The 26337-nt window shown below is 42.8% G+C and overlaps 1 protein-coding gene across 9 annotated transcripts in view; it reads left to right on the top strand.

Moving 5' to 3' along the window:
* Positions 1–1756: 1756 nt before the first annotated feature.
* The window catches only part of SH3D19 (SH3 domain containing 19), a 199023-nt gene continuing 174442 nt past the window's right edge, over positions 1757–26337 (top strand). For 2 of the 9 annotated variants that reach the window (XM_033215478.1, XM_033215479.1), the window contains exon 1: positions 1875–2237. Coding sequence is in view for 6 of the 9 variants with exons in the window: in XM_033215471.1 (XP_033071362.1) it covers positions 2126–2237 (112 nt within the window). In the remaining 3 variants the exon portion in view is untranslated. Of the gene's footprint in view, positions 2238–26337 lie in introns of all 9 variants that reach the window. The other 7 variants (XM_033215465.1, XM_033215467.1, XM_033215471.1 and 4 more) reach the window with 6 other exon arrangements.

The following is a 26337-nucleotide window of genomic DNA, read 5'->3' as shown; positions in this document are numbered from 1 at the left end:
GGCTTCTAAATTATTCATCCTTGAAGGGAAGTGAGAAGTAAGGTTTCACTTACCAAACACTTAAAACAACCCTAAAGGTCCAGAACCTTTGTTTTGTTGTTGTTGGCTTAATTTCCAGTTCTCTAAGTGTCTACTTATTTAATCGCTTATGCAGTAATAAAGTTTTAACTTGTGGATTTGACCTCAATTCCACAGAATCGATTGTGGTTCTTATCTGCTTAAAAGCGGAAAGATTTTCTCAGGCGGCAACAGCCACTACTGAAAAGGCAAAGAAACGGCACTCAGGTGTGGCAGGCAATTCTATTTTCAGTGACCTTTTTCTCCCTTTCTTTTTCTCTCCTAGCTGCTGAACATTAGGAGCTGTCATACTCTCTCAGAAATAGAGCAAGACGCCAAAGATAAAGGCCCGTTTATCGCACTCAGGAGTTTCCTAAGGTTTCATGTCCAGGTAATATTTCTGCCTGCTACTTGGGTATCTTCTGGTGAAATTCCAGAATCTGTTCCTCTGTGTGTGAAAGTAGGTACGTGCACCTACTGAACCTAAGATGTGTATTATACAGGTACACACAACTTTTGTTACACGGTTCTTTCCAGCTTTGAAAAACTTTCTTAGGGGTAGCTCACACAGCTAAGTGCTTCAAATGACAGTTTCTTACTCCAGAGCCAGTGCTCTCTCCCCTTCCCCTAATTGCCTCTCTACAAATAATCACATATGGGTCTCCTTAACACATTTTCTTCCTGTTCTTCTGAGAACTGTAGCCATATCCTAGCCCTAAACGAACTGGAATACAGTGAGGCTTGATTTATTATTAAACATTTTTATTAGACTTTTTTTTTTTTTTTGAGACGGAGTCTCGCTCTGTCTCCCAGGCTGGAGTGCAGTGGCGAGATCTCGGCTCACCACAAGCTTCAGTCTCCTGCCTCAGCCTCTCAAGTAGCTGGCACTACAGGCACCCGCCACCACGCCCGGCTAATTTTTTTTCTTGTATTTTTAGTAAAGACCGGGTTTCACCGTGTTAGCCAGGATGGTCTCTATCTCCTGACCTCTTGATCTGCCCGCCTCGGCCTCCCAAAGTGCTGGGATTACAGGCGTGAGCCACCGCGCCGGTCTTATTAGACTATTTTTAAGAACAGTTTTAGGTTCACAGCAAAGCTGAGCTAAAGGTACACAGATTTCCCATGTACCCTCCCTGCTCCCACACATGCATAGCCTTCCCCATTATCAACACCCCCACCAGAGTGCCACAGTTGCTACAACTGATGAACCCACATTGACACCTCATAATCACCCAAAGTCGATAGTTTACATTGGGGTTCACTCTTGGTTTTGTACATTCTATGAGCTTGGACAAAGGCATCCGCCATTACAGAATCAAACGCATAGTAGTTTCACTGCCCTAAAAATCCTCTGTGCTCCAGCAAGGCTAGATTTTTAACGGCGAAAAGAGAGGGAAAGAAAAAAGTTCGCATCGCAGAGGCTCGACCCAACACCAAGCCAAGTTTGCTCCAAAGTTCAGCAGCTCCCAGCTGTGCCATCTCTCTCAGTTCGGCCCCGGTCGGGTTCCTCCTCTTTTTGTTTAAGTGTCAAACAAATGGGTTTCCTGTTGACACTGGAATATCGTGAAAAAGCAGGAAGAGGCCACGCCACCTCCTCTTTCCTCTCTTCCTATGCCGTTTATTTATTTTGCATACGTTTGTTTGGGTCGAGCGGGTGTTTCTAGCATGTGTGGCCATGGGGCGGCCTTAGGGGCCGGTAACCCCTCCCTGAGGAGGCGAGGCCAGGCCCGAACCCGCCCGATCCGCGGTGGAGCTCTGTGGGGCGGGGAAGGGAAAGAGGAAGGGGGAAGAGAGCGGGAGTGGGAGTGGGAAAGGCCAGGGATTGAGAGGCCGCCGGGACGCCGCAAGGAGGCGGGGAATCGGCTCGGCCCGCGCCCGGCCGCTGCCGGGCCGGCTGCAGGTGGAGTTCGCGGAGGTGGCCATTTCCACAGCCGCCGCCGACGCCTCCTCTCCGGGAGCCGCCTTCCCCCCGGCCCGAGGGCGGTGGCGTGGGGCCGGGTGCCCGCGTTCTGGGGCACCGGGGCCGCAGCTCGCCGGCCATCCCGCGGCTGCGCCCCGTGCCTCGCCCATGGCTGAGGGCCGGCGGCGTGAGGACGAGGAGGAAGAGCTACGCGAGCGCCGCGAGCTTGGTGGCCAGCGCCGCGCCCGGGGCCGTGCGCTCTCGGGCCACTCGGCCGCAGGTGAGAGGCGCGGGCGCGGGGAACGGGGCGACCGGGACCCAGAGCAGCGCGCTCTGGGGCCGCTCGGGTCCTGCCCCACATTGCGGCAGCTCCTTCACGCGCCGGGATGGGACCGGCTTTAACTCTCGGAGGCCAGACTCGGGGAGGGTGGTCTTTCCATCGCCATCCACACTTTCCGGCTGAGCCCGAGGAAATTCAGACCCATCTCTGACTGCTAGTGGTCGTGCAGCTGAAACTCCAAATTTTCCGTGCACACTACATCCAGGAGCTGCTGGCTTGGGACTTGTGGCCTAGGTGATGACTTATCTCTGGATGAGTCAGAGGCCAGTGGCTGTCTTGGTGGTCAGCGACCCCTCCCGAGGGGTTTGCGTGCGACGCCCCAGCCAGGTCAGAGCACGTGCTCATAAATGAGTCAAGTCCTGTTTCGGCGTCCCTTGAACTTCGGACCTGTGACCCTCTCCCTCCCTCCCCCAGCCGCCGAGCTCACCAGTTTTCTGTAGGACTTGTTTTCATTATTTGTAAGACCCTCCCCCACGCAAAGAGAAGTCCAGAATATAGCATCCCAAAAGGCCATTTATTTGGGCTGAGAATCATTTTCGGGCCTATAATTACTTTTATCATAGTGTGTTTTGGGTACACAAAAGCGGCACGGATCAAATAGTTTGGCGCATTAGTGAAAGAGTGAATAAGTGTAGATCCACACCCCTTCCCTCTTCCCGGGCGGCTTTTCAATCAAACATAATAGAGAGGAAATTCTTTGGCCTTTGGTTCCAACTGGGTAATCCGAGTTATCTGAAAACAAGAGGGAAGAACAAACCTAGGGGGACTGGCAACAAAAGGGAGATAGGGAAGTGAGAGAGTCGGAGGAGAACGATTCACTGAGAGCCTCGTTAGAAAGTGGAATATAGTGAATATTCCATGAAGTGGAGAACCTTTTCTGTGTGACTGCCTTAACCACTAAGAGAAAGTTGGAGAAATAGGGAAGATATTGCATCTGTGCGGAACAAATGGAGGGTAGAAGGTAGGATGAAAGGAAAACTTGAGAAGAACATTTTGAAGAAATAGTCAATTTAATGCCCTTGGTAGAATCTTGGAACCATAAAAATAATTCTCCATGCTCATACTACAACTTTTCATCAAAATAAGGCATTTGGCTGTCTATATGAACACCAGTTTTGAACATAATTGGTAATTTTGTTCAGTGTAAACCCAGACCTAGTGAAATAATGAATAGTTGCTGGGTATAAGTGAGTATTTCTTGCAAGAGTACAATGAAAAAAACTTTACAAAGATATACCGCCATGTCTGACCTGTGGATTTAAACAGGGTAGGCCACCTTAGATTCCTGTTACCTTCAGCAAAAAGCTTCACTCTCACTTACAAGAGACTGTACAGTGAAGACCTCTTTTGGAGTTCGGACTAGATATGATCCAGATGTGTGTTTATCATTTAGTTGCAATATGTGTATTTATTCCAGTGTGGAAATGACATTTTGTAATTAGTTTTCACCAGTTCCCTAATTTCCCAAGGCTGGCAAAGGCTTTTCTAGATTCTTTGATAATATTGTGCTGAGACATGACATTGTGTACTTTTTGCATTCAGTAATTGGTGTTTGTAGTTGTCTAACCATTTATATGCCCTTTTTTCATTAAAGGGTGTAAGGATGATGTTATGGAATGAGTAAGAGGGTTAAACTTGCAATTTTTGGATTTATTTCTTTTAGAAGAAATTATTTGATAGTTTACATTTCTTTACAAGCTGAGCTCCACTTTCGCCTTATTAGTTAACATGTTTTTCAGACACTAACACATTCCTTACCAAGCTTGGGCATTTGTTAGTTATGTCTGTGCTAGATGTTGCTCTCCTCCAAGTGAGAGGGTATGAACTGACACAGAAGCTTCATGTTTTTTCTGCATCACCTTTTCAGTTTTTCACTTTTCCTGTTCTCAATGCTCCCTCCTTCCCTTACCATTTTACAATCTAAAGAGTTTCCTTTTCTCTGATCTCACATAGTTTGATAACCATAAACCTGGGGTTTATGGACTTAAGGTAGTCTGTGAACTCTTCCTTCTCTCCCTGCTAAATTTTGGAGTGGTTGTGTAAGTGCATTTATTTATTTTTGCAACATACATACAGAAGAGTGTGTAAGATTTGTAAACTATAAAGTAAAAACTCTTGTAACTCATGCTCAAGTCAAGAAATAGGATACAGTCAGTTCCTTAAAAATGGATTCCCATCCCTTCCAGACTTAGCCTCCTCTCTCCCCTACAGGTAACCCTTTTTTTTAACCTTTGTGATTATTTCCTTTTTATTCTGTATAGTTTTACCATACACATATGCATCTCTATAAAATATTGTTTAGTTTTACCTTTTAAAATCATAATAAGTGGAATCATCCTGTATTTTATCAACCCAACAGAAAGCAAGTAATGACTTGAGATTATGAAATGTCTGGAATGAGTTCTTTTCATTCAAAGGCCAAGAGCCCCAGGCAGGTTCTGAGCACAGGACAGTCCTTGTAGGGCATCCTTGGAAATAAATGTGTGTGTGTTTTTAAAATAATGTTAAGAAAATTGGGTTTGTCCGGGCGCGGTGGCTCAAGCCTGTAATCCCAGCACTTTGGGAGGCCAGGGCGGGCTGATCAGGAGGTCAGGAGATCAAGACCATCCTGGTTAACACAGTGAAACCCCATCTCTACTAAAAAAAAAAAAAAATTTACCCGGGTGTGGTAGCAGGCACCTGTAGTCCCAGCTACTCAGGAGGCTGAGGCAGAAGAATGGTGTGAACCTGGGAGGCGGAGCTTGCAGTGAGCAGAGATCCAGCCACTGCACTCCATCCTGGGCGACAGAGCAAGTCTCTGTCTCAAAAAAAAAAAAAATTGGGTTTGATTAATCACAATTTCATCTTACAACAAAGGATGATAGTTGATCTTGTGCTCACCTTCTTTATAAAATGTATTTGTTATGTTTTCCAGCTTTTAAAGTAATAAAATACATGATTCTAAAATAAAAAGTTCAGTTTATTTTTTTATTTTTATTTTTATTTTTGCAGAATTATAGGCAATCAAGTACTGAGGTCAATTCAGTGCAGGTTTATTTTTTTATTTTTTTGAGGCAGTCTCGCTGTGTCGCCCAGGCTGGAGTATAATGGCGTGGTCACCACTCACTACAACTTTCATCTCCCAGGTTCAAGCGATTCTCATGCCTCAGCCTCCAGAGTAGATGGGATTACAAGTGTGCACCACCATGCCTGGCTAATTTTTGTATTTTTAGTGGAGACGGGGTTTCACCATGTTGGCCAAGATGGTCTCGAACTTCTCCCACCTCAGTCTCACAAAGTGCTGGGATTACAGGTGTGGACCACTGTACCCGGCCAGTGAAGGTTAATTCTGTAGCAGTTCAGGATGCATAAGATTAATAAGCAGATACAGGAAAGTAAATGGGGAGCAGAGAGTATTCCATTGTTTGGGTGTCATGTGCTGAGGCTAAGGTGTCGTACATCTGGCACTATGTGAAATATTTACTGTTGATGGTGGTATCCAAGATCCTTAATTGCCTGACCTGACGGAGAGTGGTAATATGAAAACTAGACACAACACCTGAATTCTTGGGGGTGTCTTACTAATCCACCGAATGCCCATCACAAAAAAGGAAGAGAGGATGTGGGTACACTAATCCAGTGGTTCTCAAACTTTTGCCACATGTATCAGAATTGCCTGAAGGCCTTGTACACACTCAGTATCTGATCACTTGGTCTGGGATAGGGCCTGAGAATTTTCATTTTGACACATTCCCAGATAATATTTATGTTGCTGGTTCAAAAGGATGATGCACTTTGCAAACTCCACATAATTAAGAGAGAAATCACACCCCAACACTGATTGTTAAATTCTAAGAAATAGTTCCTTTGGCTAACTTGTCCTTTTTAGTAGATCAGATGAAAACCCATGAGATAAACATGGAGATTTCCACAGACTAACATATGGGACTTAGTTTCCATTGTGGATTTCCTCAGTAGCTTAAAGGATTTCATGGTTGATTTATACAGCCTGGCAATTATGATCAACTTCATTTTTGTTTCTTGTTTTTTTTCCTTTGTTATTGATTGCATATTCTTCATATCTATCTGCACAACTAAGATTGGTGTGTTAGTGCCACTGCGTTAGTGCTAGTTAGTGCTAGCCAAGGGCAAGAAGTGGAGGGTGGGGGGAATAGGCGGACAAGATTGGGTGACCAACTCTTCCCAGTTTCCCAGGACTGTTCCAGCTTTTAAAACTGAAAGTGCCCCATTTATGGAAACTCCTCAGTCCCAGGCAAATCAAGGATATTCACCATAGTGGAAAGATAGCTTGGGTGGGGGAAGAAGTGAGGATAAAGGCTACTGATAATGTTATTTATACTAACATCCCTGCTTTAGTCCAGGTGCTTTTTTCACTCAACATTAAGTTTGTAAGATTTATTTGTATTGTTACATGTAGCTGTGGGGTTTTTTTTTTGTTTGTTTGCTCTGTTGCCCAGGCTGGAGTGCTGTGGTGTGATCTGGGCTCACTGCAACTTCTGCCTCCCAGATTCAAGTGATTCTCCTGCCTCAGCCTCCCAAGTAGATGGGACTACAGGTGCATGCCACCATGTCCAGCTAATTTTTTTATTTTTAGTAGAGACGGGGTTTTGCCATGTTGCCCAGGCTGATCTCGAACTCCTGACCGCAGGTGATCCGCCTGCCTTAGCCTCCCAAAGTGCTGGGATTACTGGCGTGAGCCACCATGCCCAGTCGGTTTTTTCTTTGTTTTGTTTTCATTGTATAAATATATACCACAGCATTTTGCCTATTCTTTTTTATTGATTTATTGGAGTTCTTTGTTTACCCAGGAATCTCAACTTTTGTTCGTTATGTGTGTTGCAAATATCTTCTTCAACTCTGGCTTACTTTTTCATTTTCTCTATGGTTTCTTTTGATGTGGGAATTCTTCATTTCAGTATAGATGAATTTATGAATCTTTTCCTTTATAATTTGTGTCTCTTCCCCCCTCACCCTCATTAAGAATATGATTTCTATCCAAGGTCATGAAAATAGTCTCCTATATCTCCTTTATTGTCCCCTGAAAGCTTTGTAGCTTTCCTTGGGGAGAAATGCCATAGCATTCATCAGATTCTCAAAAAGATTTGAGAATCTCTGCCTGACATACAACATTTTAATATTATTTCTCCAAAGGGAGGATATGCAAGATTGTGGATCCTCCTTCCAATATCTGGAAGAGTAGTAGGCACATAATAGGGCTTATTAAATACTAAATAAATTTACTCTTTCTGTATTTTGATGTGTTTATGGTAAACCCTGGAAGGACTGATATAATTGTTGTCTGTTGTGCTTTGAGTAAAATAACTTTAATGTCATCAGTACGAGGGCACAGAAGAACATTCACTGTGTTCGCGGTGTACCAGGTGCTTCTTTGTGTTATCAGCTGTGAGGTAGATATTATTTTCTTCATTTTATCATTGAAAAGACTGAGGCTCACAAACATTTAAGCAACTTATCCACAGTCCCTCAGCTAGTAAATACTGGAATGGTGATTTGAATGCAGGTTTTTTTTGAAGTGGAAGTCCATGTTTTTTCAGGTGATCACACTGACTGCTAATACAAGTCAGTCACTATTGATGCTCCACACATTTATACCTGCATGCTGCTTGCTGTATTTTAGAAGTACTTTACATTTATGTGGTGCTTTTCTACTTATGAAGGGTTTTCACAACTGCATTTAATTGGATTCTTACCACAAACTGAGAGGGAAGAGGGTAAGTTTTATTGTTCCCATTTTAAAGATGAGTAAACTGAGACTCAGAAATGTTAGAAGGTTTTATCTAAAATTACGCAACTAGGTATAGCTGAACCTCAGTCGCCTCTATTGTGTGTTGCAAGTCATAGAGTTTTGTTTAATTGATTCATATAACACGTCAAGTCGTATCCTCTCAGAGTCTGTGACTTTGTCTAGTTAGTTAGATAGTGTTGAAAACTGCATTAGTTCTCGGGACCACCAGCTTACTGTGTTTTGTTATTTGAATTCCAAAGTTGTCTAATTTATTTTGAGAAAGTTAAATTTTAAGTTCCATGGAAACTATATTTACATGTTGTTTAAAAATCCTGTACTCATCATATTCTCTAAGAAGAACTGGGCCGGGTACAGTGGCTCACGCCTGTAATCCCAGCACTTTGGGAGGCCAGTGCAGGTGGATCACCTGAGGTCAGGAGTTCGAGACCAGCCTGGCCAGCATGATGATACCCTGTCTCTACCAAAAATACAAAAAATTAGCCAGATGTGGTGGCAGGCACCTGTAATCTCAGCTACTCGGGAGGCTGAGGCAGGAGAATTGCTTGAACTAGGGAGATGGAGGTTGCAGTGAACTGAGATCGCACCACTGCACTCCAGCCTGGACAACAAGAGTGAAACTCTATCTCAAAAAGAAAAAAACACCTGTCTAATTATTCCCATCAATATAATGTGTGCAAAATGGTGCCTAAAATACTGGCAATATAAAGAGATATATAAAATAGACTCTCTGCTTTTAAAGACTATGCCATAGAATTAGGGAAGGTAAGATTATTACACTTTAAAGAAGGTAATTAAGAATATAAAGTAGTCCATGGTGGATATCAGTTTGATATGAGAGAATCAGACTGCCTTGGTTCATTTTTTGGCTCACCACTGGCTAACTGTGTGACCTTGGACAAGTTACCTAACCTCTCTTCTATTCTTTATTTATATTTCTAAATTTGAATAATAGTAAATCCTATTGCATTGGGGTTGAAGACTAAATGAGTTAATGTATATAATGCCCTTAGAACATGGCCAAGCCCATAGTAAATACCTATAAAATTATTAGCACTTATTTTATGTCTCCTTTTTCTTATTATTGATAAAATATTTCACAGTTGAGTCTGCATTTTTCTTTACTTGGGAATAGTTATGAATTTCATGTTGGCAGAGGAAAAAGGTAAATCTGCAGTGTCATCATTTAATAATCAAATGTAGTTGCTTTTCTTTGGAGTTCATGTATCTCTTGGAAATATCTTAATTCTAGGGGACTCCCAAAGACTGAGGCTAGTTCTTCCTTTGATATTTCTTAAGCCATATGAATTACTTTAACATGGCCTGGTAATAATGCTCAACTTTTCTATTCTTTTTTTTTTTTTTTTTTTTTGAGTCAAGAGTCTTGCTCTGTCGCTTAGGCTGGAGTGCAGTGGCGCGATCTGGACTCACTGCAACCTCTGCCTCCTGGGTTCAAGCAATTCTCCTGCCTCAGTCTCCCAAGGAGCTGGGACTACAGGTGTGTGCCACCATGCCCGGCTAAATTTTTTTTGTATTTTTATTAGATACAGGGTTTCATCATATTGGCCAGGCTGGTCTTGAACTCCTGACCTTCTGACCTGCCCACCTCAGCCTCCCAAAGTGCTGGGATTACAGGCGTGAGCCACTGCACCCGGCCATCTTTTTTTTTTTTTTTTAAGATAGAGTCTCGCTCTGTTGCCCAGGCTGGAGTGCAGTGGCACAATCTCAGCTCGCTACAACCTCCACCTCCCAGGTTCGAGTGATTCTCCTGCCTCAGCCTCCCAAGTAGTCTCAGCCTCCCGAGTAGTCTCAGCCTCCCAAGCAGCTGGGATTACAGGTGCATGTGACCACGTTGGCTGATTTTTGTATTGTTAGTAGAGACAGGGTTTTGCCGAGTTGGCATGGCTGGTCTTGAACTCCTGACCTCAGGTGATATGCCTGCCTCAGCTTCCCATAGTGCTGGGATTATAGGTGCGAGCCACTGTGCCCAGCCAACGTTCAACTTTTCTTTATTGTCCATTGAAAGCTCATTATTGTGACATAAGCAATTATGTTCAAAGTGATTTCAGCAAATCAGAAGTGAGTTGATCATCCTATGACTCTAACTCTGGTTAGAGTGCATCCCTTCATTCTGTTTTCTTTCCCTCTCTGACACTATTCATCCAGCGGTTCTATAACTTCACTGGCATATTATATTCTGAGGACAACGTATTCACTGTTTTCCCTTAGGTCATTTCAGCTTTTCATCCAATGGTGCTTAGAGACTAATCCTTTGAACACTTGGTTCTAATCCCATCTGTCAATTAGCTTTGTAGCATCCAGCAATTTATAGCATCTTTCTGGGCCTTAGCTTTTGCTTTATTGATTGAAAGAATAAGGCTTCCAACTTTACATTTTACGATATTAGGAGATGAGCAGAAAGATAACTTCCGACATAGTGTACAGAAGTTTGCCCATGTGCTAAGTTAGATCTTGGAGAGTTTCTCCCGGGCTCGTTGTGAACTGCTTCACTGGTGCGGGAGAAGCCAAAGGGGTAAAGTTGAAGACGGTGTCTCCCTGGTGAGGGCAGTTACATTGGCATAAGTAGTCTAGCGTAACTTGTCATGCAGACTCCTTTTCAAGATAGCAGCTTCATGCACTGATAATGTGGCAGTGTTCCCCTTCATCAATGGAAGACATGGAATGTGTTCTAGGGGAATTTATAGTACTGGACACGTGTATGAGGGAAATGCTGCTATCAATTAAGTACAAGAGGAAAATAGGTGTCTGGTAGTTTCAGGGCATAGGGCAGGGTAAAGGTTGAGGAGGAAGCTTGGATAGCCTGACACAGGGCAGGAAGGAGAAGGCTCTGGCGGAGGCCTGGCCCCTTGTTTAGAAGCAGCTGGAACGAGTCCTTGCTCCTCAGCCGCTGTCGGCCTCACCTTCAGGAACTGTAAGCTTGTCCTTGTGGTGGGGATGGGCTCATGGGGGTGGGGGTAGGAGCTGTGGACCATTCTTTTCTTTTTTCTTTTTAAAAATAAAATTTGTTCCAAGTTATACCAAGGGGAAAAAAAATTGTTCCAAGTTATACCAAGGACAAAAAATGAATTAAGAAAAAATAAATTAAAAAAATAAAATGTGTTTTTTAGAATATGTTTTGAGTTACGGAAAAATTGTGAGGATAGTACAAAGAGCTCCCATATACCCCACACCCTGATTATTAGCATCTTACATTAGTATGGTAGATTCGTCACAATTAATGAACTAATCTTGATATATGATTAAACTCCATGCTTGATTCAGATTTCCTTAGTTTTTGCTTAAGGTCCTTTTTTGTGTTGCAGTATCCCATATAGGAGACTGTATTATATTTAGTTGTCATGTCTCCTGAGGCTCCCTTTGGCTATGACAGTTTCTCAGATTTTCCTTATTTTTGATGACACTTGACAGTTTTGAAGAGTACTGGTCACATGTTTTGTATGTTGTTCCCCTGCTGAGATTTGTCTGATGTTTTTCTCATGATCAGACTGGCTTATGGGTGTTTGAGAAGAAGATCACAGAGGTAAAGTGCCATTTTTATCACAATTCAAGGGCATATATTATTATCATGACTTTTCTATTGATACTGACCTTGATTACCTGGCAGAGGTAGTGTTTGTGAAGTTTCTCTGCTCTAAAGTTACTCTTTTTGGCATTGGCGTCCACTCTCCCTCCCCAACTGCAAGACCCCATTGCAGTAGTTCTTAAAAAGAAAAATTTTTAAAAAGTTCGGCCTTTTTCCTCTCTTTCCATACCGCAGGAAGTGAAGGAAGTCACTATGGAGTAAGAGTTATGCTACACTTAGGGAGTAAAGAATTATGCTATACCTCTTCAAAGGTAGAGTATCTACATACTTTTTTTTTGGAATTATTTTGCATGAGAGAGACCTTTTTTTGTAGAAATGGGGTCTTGCGATGTTGTTCAGGCTCAACTCAAACTCCTGGGCTCAAGGGATCTTCCTGCCTTTGCCTCCCAAGTAGAGGGGATTACAGCCACACACCACTGTGCCAGCCTAAATTCTTTAATATTGTCTTTGTTTGGTCTCTCCAAAGATCTGGTTAGGATTGTCTCTAGGCCCCACCTGTTGGAGAATGTAAGCTCAATTTCTCCATCCAATTCTGTCCAAAATATCTGATCTGTGTGGATGTCTGGGAGATAATTTCATTGTATAATTAGAAAGGAAAGGCATGAAATGCATTTGTCTGATTGAGGTGACCTGTGACTGAGATTCATTTACACTAGAGTCCTCTGTCAGCAGGTATAAATGACTAATGTAAATTCCTTTCCAATTTTGGAAATGGAGGGGAAGCTAGAGTAGGAAAGGAATTTGGAAATGCACTGGGCTAAGATAATCAAATAACAAGTGAATATTTATTGTGCATTGGGTGCCGAGACAATTCCAGTTGTTTTCGGTGTGTTTTTCTCATTTAGTCCGAGTACCAATCCTATGCAGTAGGTGTGACTGTTTCCTTCATTTAACAGATGAGGAACCTGAGACCTAGAAAGGGTGAATAATCTCCTCAAGGTCACACAGCAAGTGAGGGACAGAATAGGATTCTGTAGCATGGACTGCTGGTTGCTGCCTTTTTTCCTCATTTCCTCCTTTTTTGGTCAATGGAACCCCTGTATTTCTGGATGCGGCAATGTACCCGCCTATGAAGCTACGTCTTCTAGCCTGTTAATGAGATACAAGTAAAAGTTGTTGAATGGGATTGCCAGGAAAGTTCTTTAAAGGGGGTTCACTCAGCTGCACAGAGTACCTTTTTCCCCTTACCACCTTCCTCCCACCTGCTACCAGGAACAAGGCTGTGTAGCTCACAGTAGCCACCCTGGGCCATGAGGTTACTTTGAGGTTGGAACCCAAGCACTGAGAATAGTGGAGCAGAAAAATAGATGGCCCTGCAGTCACTGCTGCTAAGAGAGTCACCAAATGAGTTTTGATTGCCTGCCTCCTCCTGTATTTAGAAGGAAGGAATAAGAAACTCTACCTTGTTTAAGCCACTGTTATTGTAGGCCTCAACTGGCAGCTGAAGGCAATTCCTAACTGATAGATTCTAACTTGATTTTGTTGTTTCCCTCCTCTTACCACCAAGCTGTAATACATTTTGTTATAATGAAGTTACCCTAAGATACCTAGATTCTTGTTGCTATTTTGTACTTTACTGTAGTGTGACCTTGGACACATTGGTTAGGTTTTATGAGGCCCCCGCTCCACTGTATTTTTTACATCTTTGGAATAGGAATTATTCATGCTCTAACTACTCTGCAGGCTCATTATGGGGAACATGCTTGTAAACTTCAAGTGTTCATGTGTGATGTGTAGTTTTTGAAGTGGTTGTGGCCATCCTTGGGCAAGTTGAAGTTGTGGCCATCCTTGGGCAAGTTGAAGGGTACCAAAAAGGAAGCCTTTAGAATCTGAATATAGTTTTCTGGTTTTGTTATTTTGCCTAGTGCCAACTTAATTCAGAATAAATAAATAGAAGCTGTGAAGGGAGGTGATGTTGTCCCTGCTCTGATGCATTTGAGCAGATTAACAATTGCATTGCTGATGAGCCCTAGAATGCATGCCAGGGCTGCTGCATGGGACTGAGAGTTCATTTGTTTTCAATATGGCTGCCTTCATTATACTGGAGCTTTGTTTCCAGAAGATATATTAATCAAGGAATCATTATACTGGATGATAGTTAACCGCTTTTTCTCTCAGAGCTGGCCAAGAACAAAGGGCTCAGAAGAAGATGTTTGTACAAGATGTGGAGAATTAGTTTTTCTGGCAATAATTGTCACCATTTCCAAATAGTCCTCTGAAACTAGTGCAAAGGTGTTCACATAACACTCGAAGGCCCCCAGCATAGGGTCACCCATGTAAATGATCCTGTCTTATCTTGCCACCACACCCTTTGTTTCTTCATTCCTTCACAAGGATTCCCCTCAACATACACACTAGCTCAGTGGGCACTACTGAGGCTACCTGGAGATTACAAGGTAGATTCGTTTCTCTCAGTGAAAGTGTAACTATTGCCAGTGGAGGGAGCATCTGGAAGTGGGATTCATTTGGAATAAGGAATGTTATTGCAAGTTTTAAAATGTGCACGGCCTGGGCAACAAAGCAAGACCCTGTCTTTATAAAAAATAAATTAGCTGGGCGCAGTGGTGTGTGCCTGTAGTCCCAGCTACTCAGGAGGCTGAGGGAGGAGGATTGCTTGAGCCCAGGTGTTTGAGGCTGCAGTGAGTCATGATTGCGCCACTGCACTCCAGCCTGGGTGACAGAGTGAGACCTTATCTCTAAAATAAATAAATAAAGTATGCAGACTTATATTTGAATATTACTCTTAATTAGATGCTTCATAACGTGACATTCTTTTATATCACAAGTAACATTTTATCTCCCACCTTGTTCCATTCCTGTTTCTCCTTCATAGAAAGTTTCATGAGGTATTCAACTTTGTAATGTGGTTTGGTATTTCTAACACCTCTGTAGCAATGGGAACTCTAAAGAGTGCTCCTCAGACTTTGATCTGTCTACAGATCACCTGGAGATCTTGTTCAAATGCAGATATGATGTAGTAGGTTTTGGGTAGAGCTGAGACTCTGCATTTCTCTCTTTTTTTTTTTTTCAGACAGTCCCCCTGGTTGCCCAAGCTGGAGTGCAGTCACATGATCCCGGCTCACTGCAACCTCCGCCTCCCAAGTTCAAGCGATTCCCATGGTTCAGCCTCCCAAGTAGCTGGGATTACAGGCGCTCACCACTACACCCGGCTAATTTTTTGTTTGTTTGTTTGTTTGTTTGTTTGTTGAGATGGAGTCTCGCTCTGTCGCCCAGGCTGGAGTGCAGTGGCCAGATCTCAGCTCACTGCAAGCTCCGCCTCCTGGGTTCACGCCATTCTCCTGCCTCAGCCTCCTGAGTAACTGGGACTACAGGCACCCGCCACCACGCTGGCTAATTTTTTGTATTTTTAGTAGAAACGGGGTTCCTCCATGTTGGCCAGGCTGATCTCAAACTGCTGACCTCATGTGATCCACTCACCTGGGCCTCCCAAAGTGCTGGGATTACAGGTGTAAGCCACCATGCCTGGCCGACTCTGCATTTCTTTTTCTTTTTTTCTTATTTTTGAGGCAGAGTCTCACTCTGTCGCCCAGGCTGGAGTGCAGTGGCGCGATTTCCACTCACTGCAAGCTCCGCCTCCCGGGTTCACGCCATTCTCCTGCCTCAGCCTCCCAAGTAGCTGGGACTACAGGCACCCGCCACCGCGCCCGGCTAATTTTTTGTAATTTTAGTAGAGATGGGGTTTCACCGTGTTAGCCAGGATGGTCTCGATCTCCTGACCTCGTGATCCACCCGCCTCGGCCTCCCAAAGTGCAGGGATTACAGGCGTGAGCCACCGCGCCCGGCGACTCTGCATTTCTCACAAGGCACTGGTGATGCTGCTGCTGGTGGTCCCTGGGCCACATTTTGAGTAACAAGGCCCTCAGTTATCTCTACTGTAGGGCCAGGCTTCTCAACTCTTGGCAGGACATCAGAATCAACTTTGAAACTTTAAAAAAGACGTGCTCATGACCCCACCCTCAGATTTCCAGATTCATTACTTCTGTAATAGGTGCTGAGGAACTGGATTTTTAAAGTTGTACTTAAGGTGAGAATCACTGCCCTAGTATCGTATTTAAAAATATGATGTTGGCCGGGCACGGTGGCTTACGCCTGTAATCCCAGCACTTTGGGAGGCCCAGGCGGGTGGATCACGAGGTCAGGAGATCGAGATCATCCTGGCTAACACAGTGAAACCTCGTCTGTACTAAGAAAATACAAAAATTTAGCCAGTCATAGTGGTGGGCGCCTATAGCCCCAGCTACTCGGGAGGATGAGGCAGGAGAATGGCGTGAACCTGGGAGGCGGAGCTTGCAGTCAGTGGAGATCGCGCCGCTGCACTCCAGCCTGGGCGACAGAGCGAGACTCCGTCTCAAAACAAAAATATGATGTTATGATGTTGATTGGTTTCAGTGTGATTTCTTATAATTTGAACCGTTAGTTTTTCCATTTTAAGTAATTCATGTTGTGATAACTTTTATTCAAACAGAATAAACAGAATCTACCATGCATTTTTCTTTTTCCCCCTTTTTCAGCTTTGTTGAGATATAATTCACTAATGAAAATTGAATATATTCAAGATGTACAACATGATGTTTTTATATATGTATATATTGTGAAATGATTGCCACAATCAAGCTAATTAAAGTATCCATCACCTCACATAGCTACCTTTTTTTCTTGTTTCTTATAGTGAGAATACTTAAGTTCTACTCCCATAGCAAATTTTAAATATAATACGTTATTATTAATTATAGTCACCATGCTATGTACTTGGTCTCGAGAACTTATTCATCTTATGACTAAAAGTTTAGACCTTTGAACACCTCCCCATTTCCCCTACCCTCACAACTCCTGGTAACCACCTTTCTGCTCTCTGGTTCTTTTTTTTTTTTTTCCAAACAGGGTCTCACTCTGTTGCCCAGGCCATAATGCAGTGGCACAATCATGGTTCACTGAAGCCTTGACCTCCCAGGCTCAAATGGTCTTCCCACCTCAACCTCCTGAGTAGCTGGGACTACAGGGACATGCCCTGCTCATTTTTTATTTTAAAAAACTTTTTGTAGAGATAGGGTCTTGCTCTTTTGCCCAGGCTGGCCTCGAATTCCTGGTCTCAAGTGATCCTCCCACTTTGGCCTCCAAAGAGCTGAGATTACAGACGTGAGCCACTGTGCCTAGCTTATTCTCTGCTTCTATGAGTTTGACTTTTTTAGATTCCACATATAAATGAGATCATGCAGCATTAGTCTTTCTGTGTCTGGCTTATTTCACTTAGCATAATGTCCTCCAGGTTCATCCATGTTGTCACAAGTGGCAGGATTTGCTCCTTTTTTTTCGCTAAACAGGATCTTGCTGTGTCACCCAGGCTGGAGTGCAGTGGCATGATCATGGCTCACTGCATCCTTGACCTCTCGGGCTCAAGTGATCCTCCTATCTTAGTATTTCAAGAAGCTGGGACTATAGGCGCTCACCACCATGCCAAGCTAATTATTATAATAATTTTTTTGTAGAGATGCAGTCTCACTGTGTTGCCCAGGCTGGATTTCCTTCTTTTTAAAGACTGAATAAAATTCCACTGTGTGTGTACACATATATGCATTTATATATATGTATATACACACACACCACATTTTGTTTATCCATTCATTCATCATCAGACTTAGGTTGTTTATGTATCTTGGCTATTGTGAATAATGCTGCAGTGAACGTGGGAGTGCAGACATCTCTTTGAGATAGGGATTTATTGGCCAGGTGCAGTGAATCATACCTGTAATCCCAGCACTTTGGGAGGACAAGGTGGGTGGATCACTTAAGGTCAGGAGTTCGAGACCAGCCTGGTCAATATGGTGAAACCCCGTCTCTACTAAAAATACAAAAATTAGCCAGGTGTTGTGGTGTGCACCTGTAGTCCTAGCTACTCAGCAGGCCAAGGCATGAGAATCACTTGAACGCGGGAGGTGGAGGTTGCAGTGAACCAAGATCCCACCACTGCACTCCAGCCTGGGCAACAGAGTGAGAGTCTAAAAAAAAAAAAAAGGGGGGGAGAGTGATTTATTTCCTTTGATTTATTTCCAGAAGTGGCATTGCTGAATGGTAGTTCTATTTTTCATTTTTTTGAGGAACCTCCATACTGTTTTCTATAATGGCTATACCAACGCACCCATCAACAACATGTAAGAGTTCCCTTTTCTTCACATCCTCGCCAACACATATCTTTTGACTTTTTTTTTTTCTTTGTTTGGTGCAACAGGGTCTTACTGTGTTGCCCAGCCTGGAGTGTGGTGGTGTGATCATAGCTCACTGCAGCCTTAAGCCACTGGGCTCAAGGAATCCTCTTGCTTCAGCCTCCCAAGTAGCTAGGACTACAGATGTGCACCACCAGTCTTTTTTTCTTTTTTTTTTTTTGTAAAGACAGGGTTTCGCTATGTTGACCAGGCTGGTCTTGAACTCTGGCCTCAAGTTATCCTCCTGCCTCAGCCTCCCAAAGTGCTGGGATTACAGACATGAGCCACCATGCCCAGCTGACTTTCTTTCTGAGACAGGGTCTTGCTCTGTCACCCAGGCTGAAGTGCAGCGGTGTCATCTCTGCTCACTATAGCCTTGACCTCCCGGGCTCAAGAAATCCTCCCACCTCAGCCTTCCAGGTAGCTGGGACTACAGGTATGTGCCACCATACCCAGCTAATTTTTAAATTTTTTGTAGAGATTGGGTCTCAGTGTGTTGCCCAGGCTGGCCTAGAACATCTGGGCTCGAGTGATCCTCCTGCCTCGGCCTCCCAAAGTGCTGGGATTACAGGAGTGAGCCATCATGCCCAGCCTCTGGCTGATTTTTTGATAATACCCATCCTAACAAGTGTGAGATGATATCTGATTGTGGTTTTGATTTACATTTCCCTGGTAGTTAGTAATGAGTACCTTTTCTTTTTTTTTTTTTTTTTTTTTTGAGACGGAGTCTCGCTCTGTCACCCAGGCTGGAGTGCAGTGGCCGGATCTCAGCTCTCTGCAAGCTCCGCCTCCCGGGTTTACACCATTCTTCTGCCTCAGCCTCCTGAGTAGCTGGGACTACAGGCGCCTGCCACCTCGCCCGGCTAGTTTTTTTGTATTTTTTAGTAGAGACGAGGTTTCACTGTGTTAGCCAGGATGGTCTCGATCTCCTGACCTCGTGATCCGCCCGTCTCGGCCTCCCAAAGTTCTGGGATTACAGGCTTGAGCCACTACGCCTGGCCATGAGTACCTTTTCATATACCCATTGGACATTTATATACCTTCTTTGAAAAAATGTCTATTCAGATCCTTTGCCCATTTTAAAATCTGGGGTTTCTTTTGCTGTTGAGTAATATGAGTTCCTTATATATTTTGGATATTAACCCTTTATCAGATATATGGTTTGCAAATATTTCCCCCCATTCCTTGGGTTTCCTTTTATGGTTTCCTTTGCTTTGCAGAAACTTTTTAGTCCCACCATGAATTTTATACATGGATTTCAGTCAACTCCTATATTATTTTATAGTCTAAGTAGGCTCCACATAAAGAATTGTGTAGTGAGTTATCATTGAAGTAACTGGAAAGCACTGTATGTGTTCATGATGTTCTTTCAGCTTGCAAGAAACAGGCATGCTCACTTTAGCTGATGGAGGCTTATTGGAAGGATACACACGTAAGTTGAAAGACACAGAAAATATGGCCAGGCACGGTGGCTCACACCTCTTATCCCAGCACTTTGGGAGGCCGAGGTGGGTGAATCACTTGAGGTCAGGAGTTCAAGACCAGCCTGGCCAACATGGCGAAACCCCATCTCTACTAAAAAATACAAAAATTAGCTGGGCATGGTGGTGTGCACTTGTAATTCCAGCTACTCGGGAGGCTGAAGTATGAGAATTGCTTGAACCCAGGAGGTGGAGGCTGCAGTGAGCCGAGATTGTGCCACTGCACTCTAGCCCCAGCGGGTGACAGAGCAAGATGTCTAAAAAAATAAAAAAGAAAGACGCAGGAAGCAGTTTCAGAAAGTATTTGAAAATGAGAGTAACTCTAAAAAACTGACAGCAAATAGCTACTCTGGAGAACAGTTTTTAATAAGTTGGAATGACGTTGCTCCTTATGGTTAGTGACACTATGGTTTATTGATGTCTGCTTCCATGGCTTCTAAGGTACTAAATAATTGGCTGTCTTTTGTTTTTCTCACAGTCAGCCTCCCCAAGAAAGAGTCTCTAAGTAGGTTGGTCAGCCACAGTTCTGCACAGGATGGCCTTTTGCAGCAGGGTTCTTATGCCCATTTACAATGGAGGTCTATGGCAAACCCGTAGAGAGCTGCCTTTTCAGATCCATCCCAGGTCCCTTTGGGGCAAGATGGCGGAGTCTTGTGGTACCCACATGCTCACCTACATACTAGAAATGCCTGCAATTGCTTCTGTCTGATGGGACCTAGAGCCTGTGGGGAGTACCTTGAGGTTTCTCAGAATGGAAAGAGGGTAAAGTTGGTAGGCTCCAGGAATAAACTGACCACTCTGACTTTCAGCAATGTGAGTTTCCTGAGGGAAGAGGCTTACTTTGTTCATATCTCTCATAACTCAGACTAGTGCTTGATACATGTTCTCAGTACATAGCTGTCAAATAGGACAGTCTTGAGGTTTTTAAAAGATGTTTTAGGCCAGGCACGGTGGCTCATGCCTGTAATTCCAGCGCTTTGGGAGGCTGAGGTGGGTGGATCACTTGAGGTCAGGAGTTCAAGACCAGCCTGGCCAACATGGTGAAACCCCATCTCTACTAAAAAATACAAAAATTAGCTGGGTGTGGTGGTGCATGCCTGTAATCCCAGCTATTCGGGAGGCTGAGGCAGGAAAATCACTTGAACCTGGGAGGTGGAGGTTGCAATGAGATCGTGCCATTGCACTCCAGCCTGGGCAATAAGAGCAAAACACTGTCTAAATAATAATAATAATAATAATAATAATAAAATAAATAAAGACGGTTTAATGTAGTCTTTATTTTTAGTTCGATTACATTGCATTCTAACTGGAACTCTTTTTTTTTTTTTCTTTTTTTTGAGACGGAGTCTTGCTCTGTCCCCCAGGCTGGAGTGCAGTGGCCGGATCTCAGCTCACTGCAAGCTCCGCCTCCCGGGTTCACGCCATTCTCCTGCCTCAGCCTCTTGAGTAGCTGGGACTACAGGCGCCCGCCGCCTCGCCCGGCTAATTTTTTTTTTTTTGTATTTTTTAGTAGAGACGGGGTTTCACTGTGTTAGCCAAGATGGTCTCGATCTCCTGACCTCGTGATCCGCCCGTCTCAGCCTCCCAAAGTGCTGGGATTACAGGCTTGAGCCACCGCACTCGGCCTGTCTAACTGGAACTCTTATGTACACAAGGTTGGAAGGCAAATCCCTCCTCTGCTCATGGCGCACCCTGTGGAGGGGAAACCATGCATGCTAATATGCAAAACTTCACGTTTTCCTGTTTCTTTGTTACTCCTGAGCGCTTTAGATGTTTGCCATTTGGTGTCAATACAACCGACCCAGGCTTTGGGCTGCTGCACAGTTCATGGATGTCAAATCCAGTGCCCAGAGGCCTTCCCGACTGTCCTCAAAGTCAGCAAAGGGGCCTCGCAAGGCCTCGAACTCCTGAACACTATGCCCTTCCTCAGGCCCCGCGGGCGCACACCTGCCCGACGGGTCTAGAGCCAGGAACCCTGGGAAAGCAGAGCCTAAGTGTTGGCGCCCGTATGTGAGTGGCTTGTTGGGTTCATGAGGGCAGCGCCACCTTGGGTCCTGATTAAATTGGATTTTGAAGCTTAAATGTAGTTTTGGGTATTTGGCCAAAGAAAGTTCATGTTCAGGTAAGGAGGGAGACACTAAAAAGATAGAAGTCGTCATTAGGAGTGATTGCAGCAGCTGCTGGTTTTTAAAACCCCAAACCCTGAAAATTGTAAGGAGTGATGCGGAAGAGTGGATGATAAAGATAGTTGAGAAGGAATCTACTGGGTTAGTGACATGGGATGCAGGGCCTCAACATGAGGGACAAGTCCAGTGTTGCTAATGTTTCGTAACTTGGAAAAAGGTGGTTACCATTTGACAGCCTCTTCAGGAAAGGGACAGTGACACTGAACATTTAGTATTAAACCTTAATTACAGCGCATTTGCTATTAGTGTTAAATTTAATGACGAGTACTTATGTAGCATTTAGAACAAACCTTTCAATAGCTCCTTGAGCACATGGGTTTTGCCAACCTTGTAGAATGTAATTTGGTATTGCTCACCTCATAGCTTTCCAATGGATGTTTAATGAAGTTAATGAAGAATTGGGGTTTTACTTCCAATATTCTTTTTTCCCCTGTTTTAGTTGAGTCCCCAGTTTTCTTATTCCTGCAGTAGACTTTTCTTTTAAAGTACCAACTTTTTAGCATATCTGAACAAAATATTTACCAATCATTTATTTATACTAAATATATGTCAGGAACTCATGTAATTTTCCTAACAATCCTGGAAGGCAGGTTCTTTTGTCATCCTGTTCTTAAAATGAGAAAAATGACAGAAAGAGAAGTTAAGTGCAGCTGAGATTTGAGTCCCTGTAGTCTTTTCTTCTTTAATCTTTAAATGTACATACAGTAAACTTGGCTTCTTTTTGGTGAACAGTTCTATGAATTTTATTACACATGTAGTTTCTTGTAGTCACAAGACTACAACTACTGTAGTCACCATACAGAACAGTTCCTTCACCTGGAAATTCCCTTTGCTGCCCTTTGTAGTCAGACCTTCTCTACACGCCTTTCCATTGGCAACCAATGATCTGCTCTCTGTCTCTATAATTTTGCCTTTTCTAGAATATTAAATAAATGAATTCATAAAGTATTAATATATAACCTCTGAGACTGGTTTCCTTTACTCAGGAGAATGCCTTGGACATTCACTCATTCTGTTACTGTATCAGTAGTTTGATCTGTTTTACTGCTGAGTAGTAGTCTATTGTGTGAGTGTACCAGTTTGTTTATGCATTTTCCTGATAAAGGATATTTAGATTGTTTTCAGTGTTTAGTGATTATGAATAAGCTGCTATAAACATTTGTGTACAGGTTTGCTGGGTCATATGGTAAATATATGTTTAACTTTATAATAAATTTCCGAACTGTTTTCCAGAGTGACTATCCTGTTACGTGTTTTCACCAGTAATGTATGAGAGTTCTCATTGCTCTGTGTTCTCACCAGCCCTTGATGCTGCTAGATTTTTCTAGTTTTTGTTTGTTTGTTTGTTTGTTTTTAGCCATTTTAATAGAGGTATAGTCATATTTCATTGTAATTTTAATTTGCATTTTCCTTTTGGCTACTGATATTGACCATCTTTTCATATGGTTAATTGCCATCCATATGTCATCTTTGGGGAAGAATGTTCAAATATTTGCACATTTAAAAATTGGGTTGTTTAAATATGTTCAAAGAGCTAAAGGCACTGTTAAATAGAATAAAAAGATAAGCTACAGAATAGGAGAAAATATTTTCAAATCATATATCCAACAAAAGATTTGAATGTAGAATACATAAAGAGCTCCCAAAACAACAATACAGAAGTATAAAGTCTTTGTCGAGTAAATCCAGTGTCTGGGCTTCCTCAGAAAGAACAGTTTGTATTGATTACTTTTTTTTCTGTGTATGGGCCATATTTCTTATTTATTTGCATACCTCGTATTTAAAAGTTGAAAATTGAACATTTTGAATATTATAATGTAACAGCTTTGGAAATCAGATTCTTCTCCCTCCCCAGGGTTTGTTATTGCTGCTTGTTATGGTTGTTGTTGTTTAGTGACTTCTCTGAACTAATTTTGTAAATCCTATGTTCTTTGTCATGCATGACACTGAAGTTTCAATTTCATTAGCTTAGCGGTCAGCTAGTGATTGGACAGAGGTTTTTGTTTTGTTTTGTTTTGTTTTATGCCCAGAACCAAAAAGAACCTCCCAGCTTATGCAGATGGGCTCTGTTGTGTTTTGACACACCTTCAATACTCAGACAGGCAGTTTACAACTCTGTGTTACCTTTACTTCTTTGTGCATATTCTGACGGTTAGCCAGAGGTGGCAGCTTAAGGCCTTCTCAGGTCTTTTCTGAGCATATGCCCACCCTGGTAATGCAGTTGGCCTTCTAGATTCCCAGGAATATGTGGGACCTATTCGAAGCCTGTATTCCTCAAAGCATCTCATTCCCTAGCCTATCTTCCCAACCTTTTTGGTTAGTTTATTGTTTGCCCCAACTCTTATCCTCGTGCAGCAGCAACTAATATATTTGCTTGTCAATGTTTTCAGCAAGTGCCCTCTAGCTAGCCATTTTTGCACTGATAGTTCCAAATTAGGTAAGATAGAAGAAAGTCCTCTCCAGGGAGAAACCAGACAGGTCAAGACAAATTATTACAGTTCTTTGCGAATAAGGTTCGTTTTGCTCCCTCTGGTCCTGATATTGGTAGCAGGAATGCAGGCTAACATTTTTAAGGTTCCCACTGAGCTGGGGGAGAGGGAGGGGACCAGGGTAAGTTAAAATGCCACAAAGCTCGATATTCTAACCAAAATCCAGCTAGTTTTTCTGGATTCAGTGTTTCACTAGTCGCTACAAGCTTTTGGTTAGTTTCTAGAGTTCTGAAAAGTTGATTCTGCCAGTTTCTATCAGGTTTTTATTGCTTTTATGGAGGGATAGACTTTTGGAGGTCTTAACCCTGCCATTTTTTCTGATGTCACTCAGATATGTCAAATATGGCTTAAAGAAAAAAACTGATTAAGATAATCAGAGTTGGATTGGATAGTATGTGCCTCTAGTCCCAGCTACACAGGATGCTGAAGTGGGAAGATTGCTTGAGCCCACGAGTTTGAATCCAGCCTGGGCAACAGAGTGAGACCCTCTCTCTTTAAAAAAAAAAAAAAAATCAGTGTTTTTATGAGTAAACCAGCCCAAGTTAAAAAAAAAAAAAAAAGAGAGAGAGAGAGAGAGCAAGAGGAGGTAGGGATACTCTTAACCCATTTTTGAAGTTTTTCTACATTCTACAGAAGAATTATCAAGGTGTTTTTATAAAGAAGAGCCTCACTCAGCTGGTTACAGTGCTGGGCTCAAACCCCTCGTTCATGTTCAGACTCTGAATGAGCAGCTTGCTTTTCTCATTTCTATGCCATGTACCACCCCAAACCCCTTTGTTACTTTTCAAAACATGATATCCATGGGATATCTGGCCAGGGGAACTCTATATTCCTCTTTGTTGTTAAAGTGGCTCAGAGGAAATAGCTTTACTGCACCGTTCTGAACAAATCAGTCATGTTAAAAAGTAATGTGTGGCTAATACTTTGAGGAGTGGAATTGAGGAGGGCCTGGAATGTGTCACTTTATGCTTCTGTGTTGTTTCAGTTACTTACAATGAATGTTTATTACTTTCAAAATTAAAGAAAAATAAATTCAAAATACTGGGAGAAATAATTGGCTACTGGTCCAGTATATTTGTTGTTCATATTATAGTATTTTAAAAACCTATTTTTCCCTAAAATGAATTACTATAATGATCATAGCAAATGCCATCCTGTTAATAAAAGAAATGATTGATAAACTATTCAAGAAAATGGTAGTAGGAGTATATAATTGTGTTTCCTCTGAAGATCGTTTTTCAAAACACTGGCTAATTTATCATTTGTTTACCTGTTTGGTCTCATGACATTTACTTCTTTTCATGAAAACTATAATCACTCGAAAAGCAAATCCTCATTTATAACCAAACTGTTGAAAGCTGTTTAACATAATCAAAACCCCAAATCCTCATTTATAACCAAACTGTTGAAAGCTGTTTAACATAATCAAAACCTATCTTTAGCATTCCCTGCTTTATTTATTGTGTGCATTTCATATCCATCTTGTGACCCAACAGAACTTGTTCTAGAGGACTAGATTCAGAAGACATGCTTTCTAATGCTCAGCCTCCCACTAGCCTGCTGTATGACCTTGATTTAATCTCTCAGATTCTTCATTGACAGTATGAAAGATTTAGACCCCGAGCCCAGGCTCACTGACTGTTTTTGTGAATAAAGTTTTATTGTCTGTAGCTGCTTTTGTCCTACATCTGCAGAGTTGAGTCATTGCAACAAATTCCATGTGGTCTGCAAGCCTAAAATACTTACTGTCTAACTCTTTACAGAAAAAGTTTGCTAACTCCTGTCAAGTTTCTTTTCAGGTTCAAAATTCTTTGTTCTAGTTTTGGAATACTTGGGCCAAGTATTTTTTTCATCAGGTCTTCTTAGCAAGCCACCAGAAAAATTTGACTTGAAGAGGGTAAACACTAATAAGTCATACATTCTTATTTGTTAGACACCAGTACCTGTCATATTTTGTTGTTAATGCTGTGGTTACAAACAACCTCAGTTGTTGCCCAGGCTGGAGTGCAATAGCATGATGTTGGCTCACCACAACCTCCGCCTCCTGGGTTCAAGTGATTCTCCTGCCTCAGCCTCCCGAGTAGCTGGGATTACAGGCATGCGCCACCACGCCCGGCTAATTTTGTATTTTTAGTAGACACGGGGTTTCTCCATGTTAGTCAGGCTGGTCTCAAACTCCTGACCTCAGGTGATCTGCCTGCCTCGGCCTCCCAAAGTGCTTGGATTACAGGCATGAGCCACAACGCCCAGTCAACATTAGTTTTATTTCTTTCTCTGCAACCTGTTTTTTAGAAG

Source organism: Trachypithecus francoisi, unplaced genomic scaffold (assembly GCF_009764315.1).
Source record: "Trachypithecus francoisi isolate TF-2019V2 unplaced genomic scaffold, Tfra_2.0 Lachesis_group1, whole genome shotgun sequence".
Taxonomy (NCBI): Eukaryota; Metazoa; Chordata; class Mammalia; order Primates; family Cercopithecidae; genus Trachypithecus; species Trachypithecus francoisi.
The sequence above is the reverse complement of the archived record's forward strand: the minus strand, read 5'-3'. Positions and strand labels throughout refer to the sequence as shown.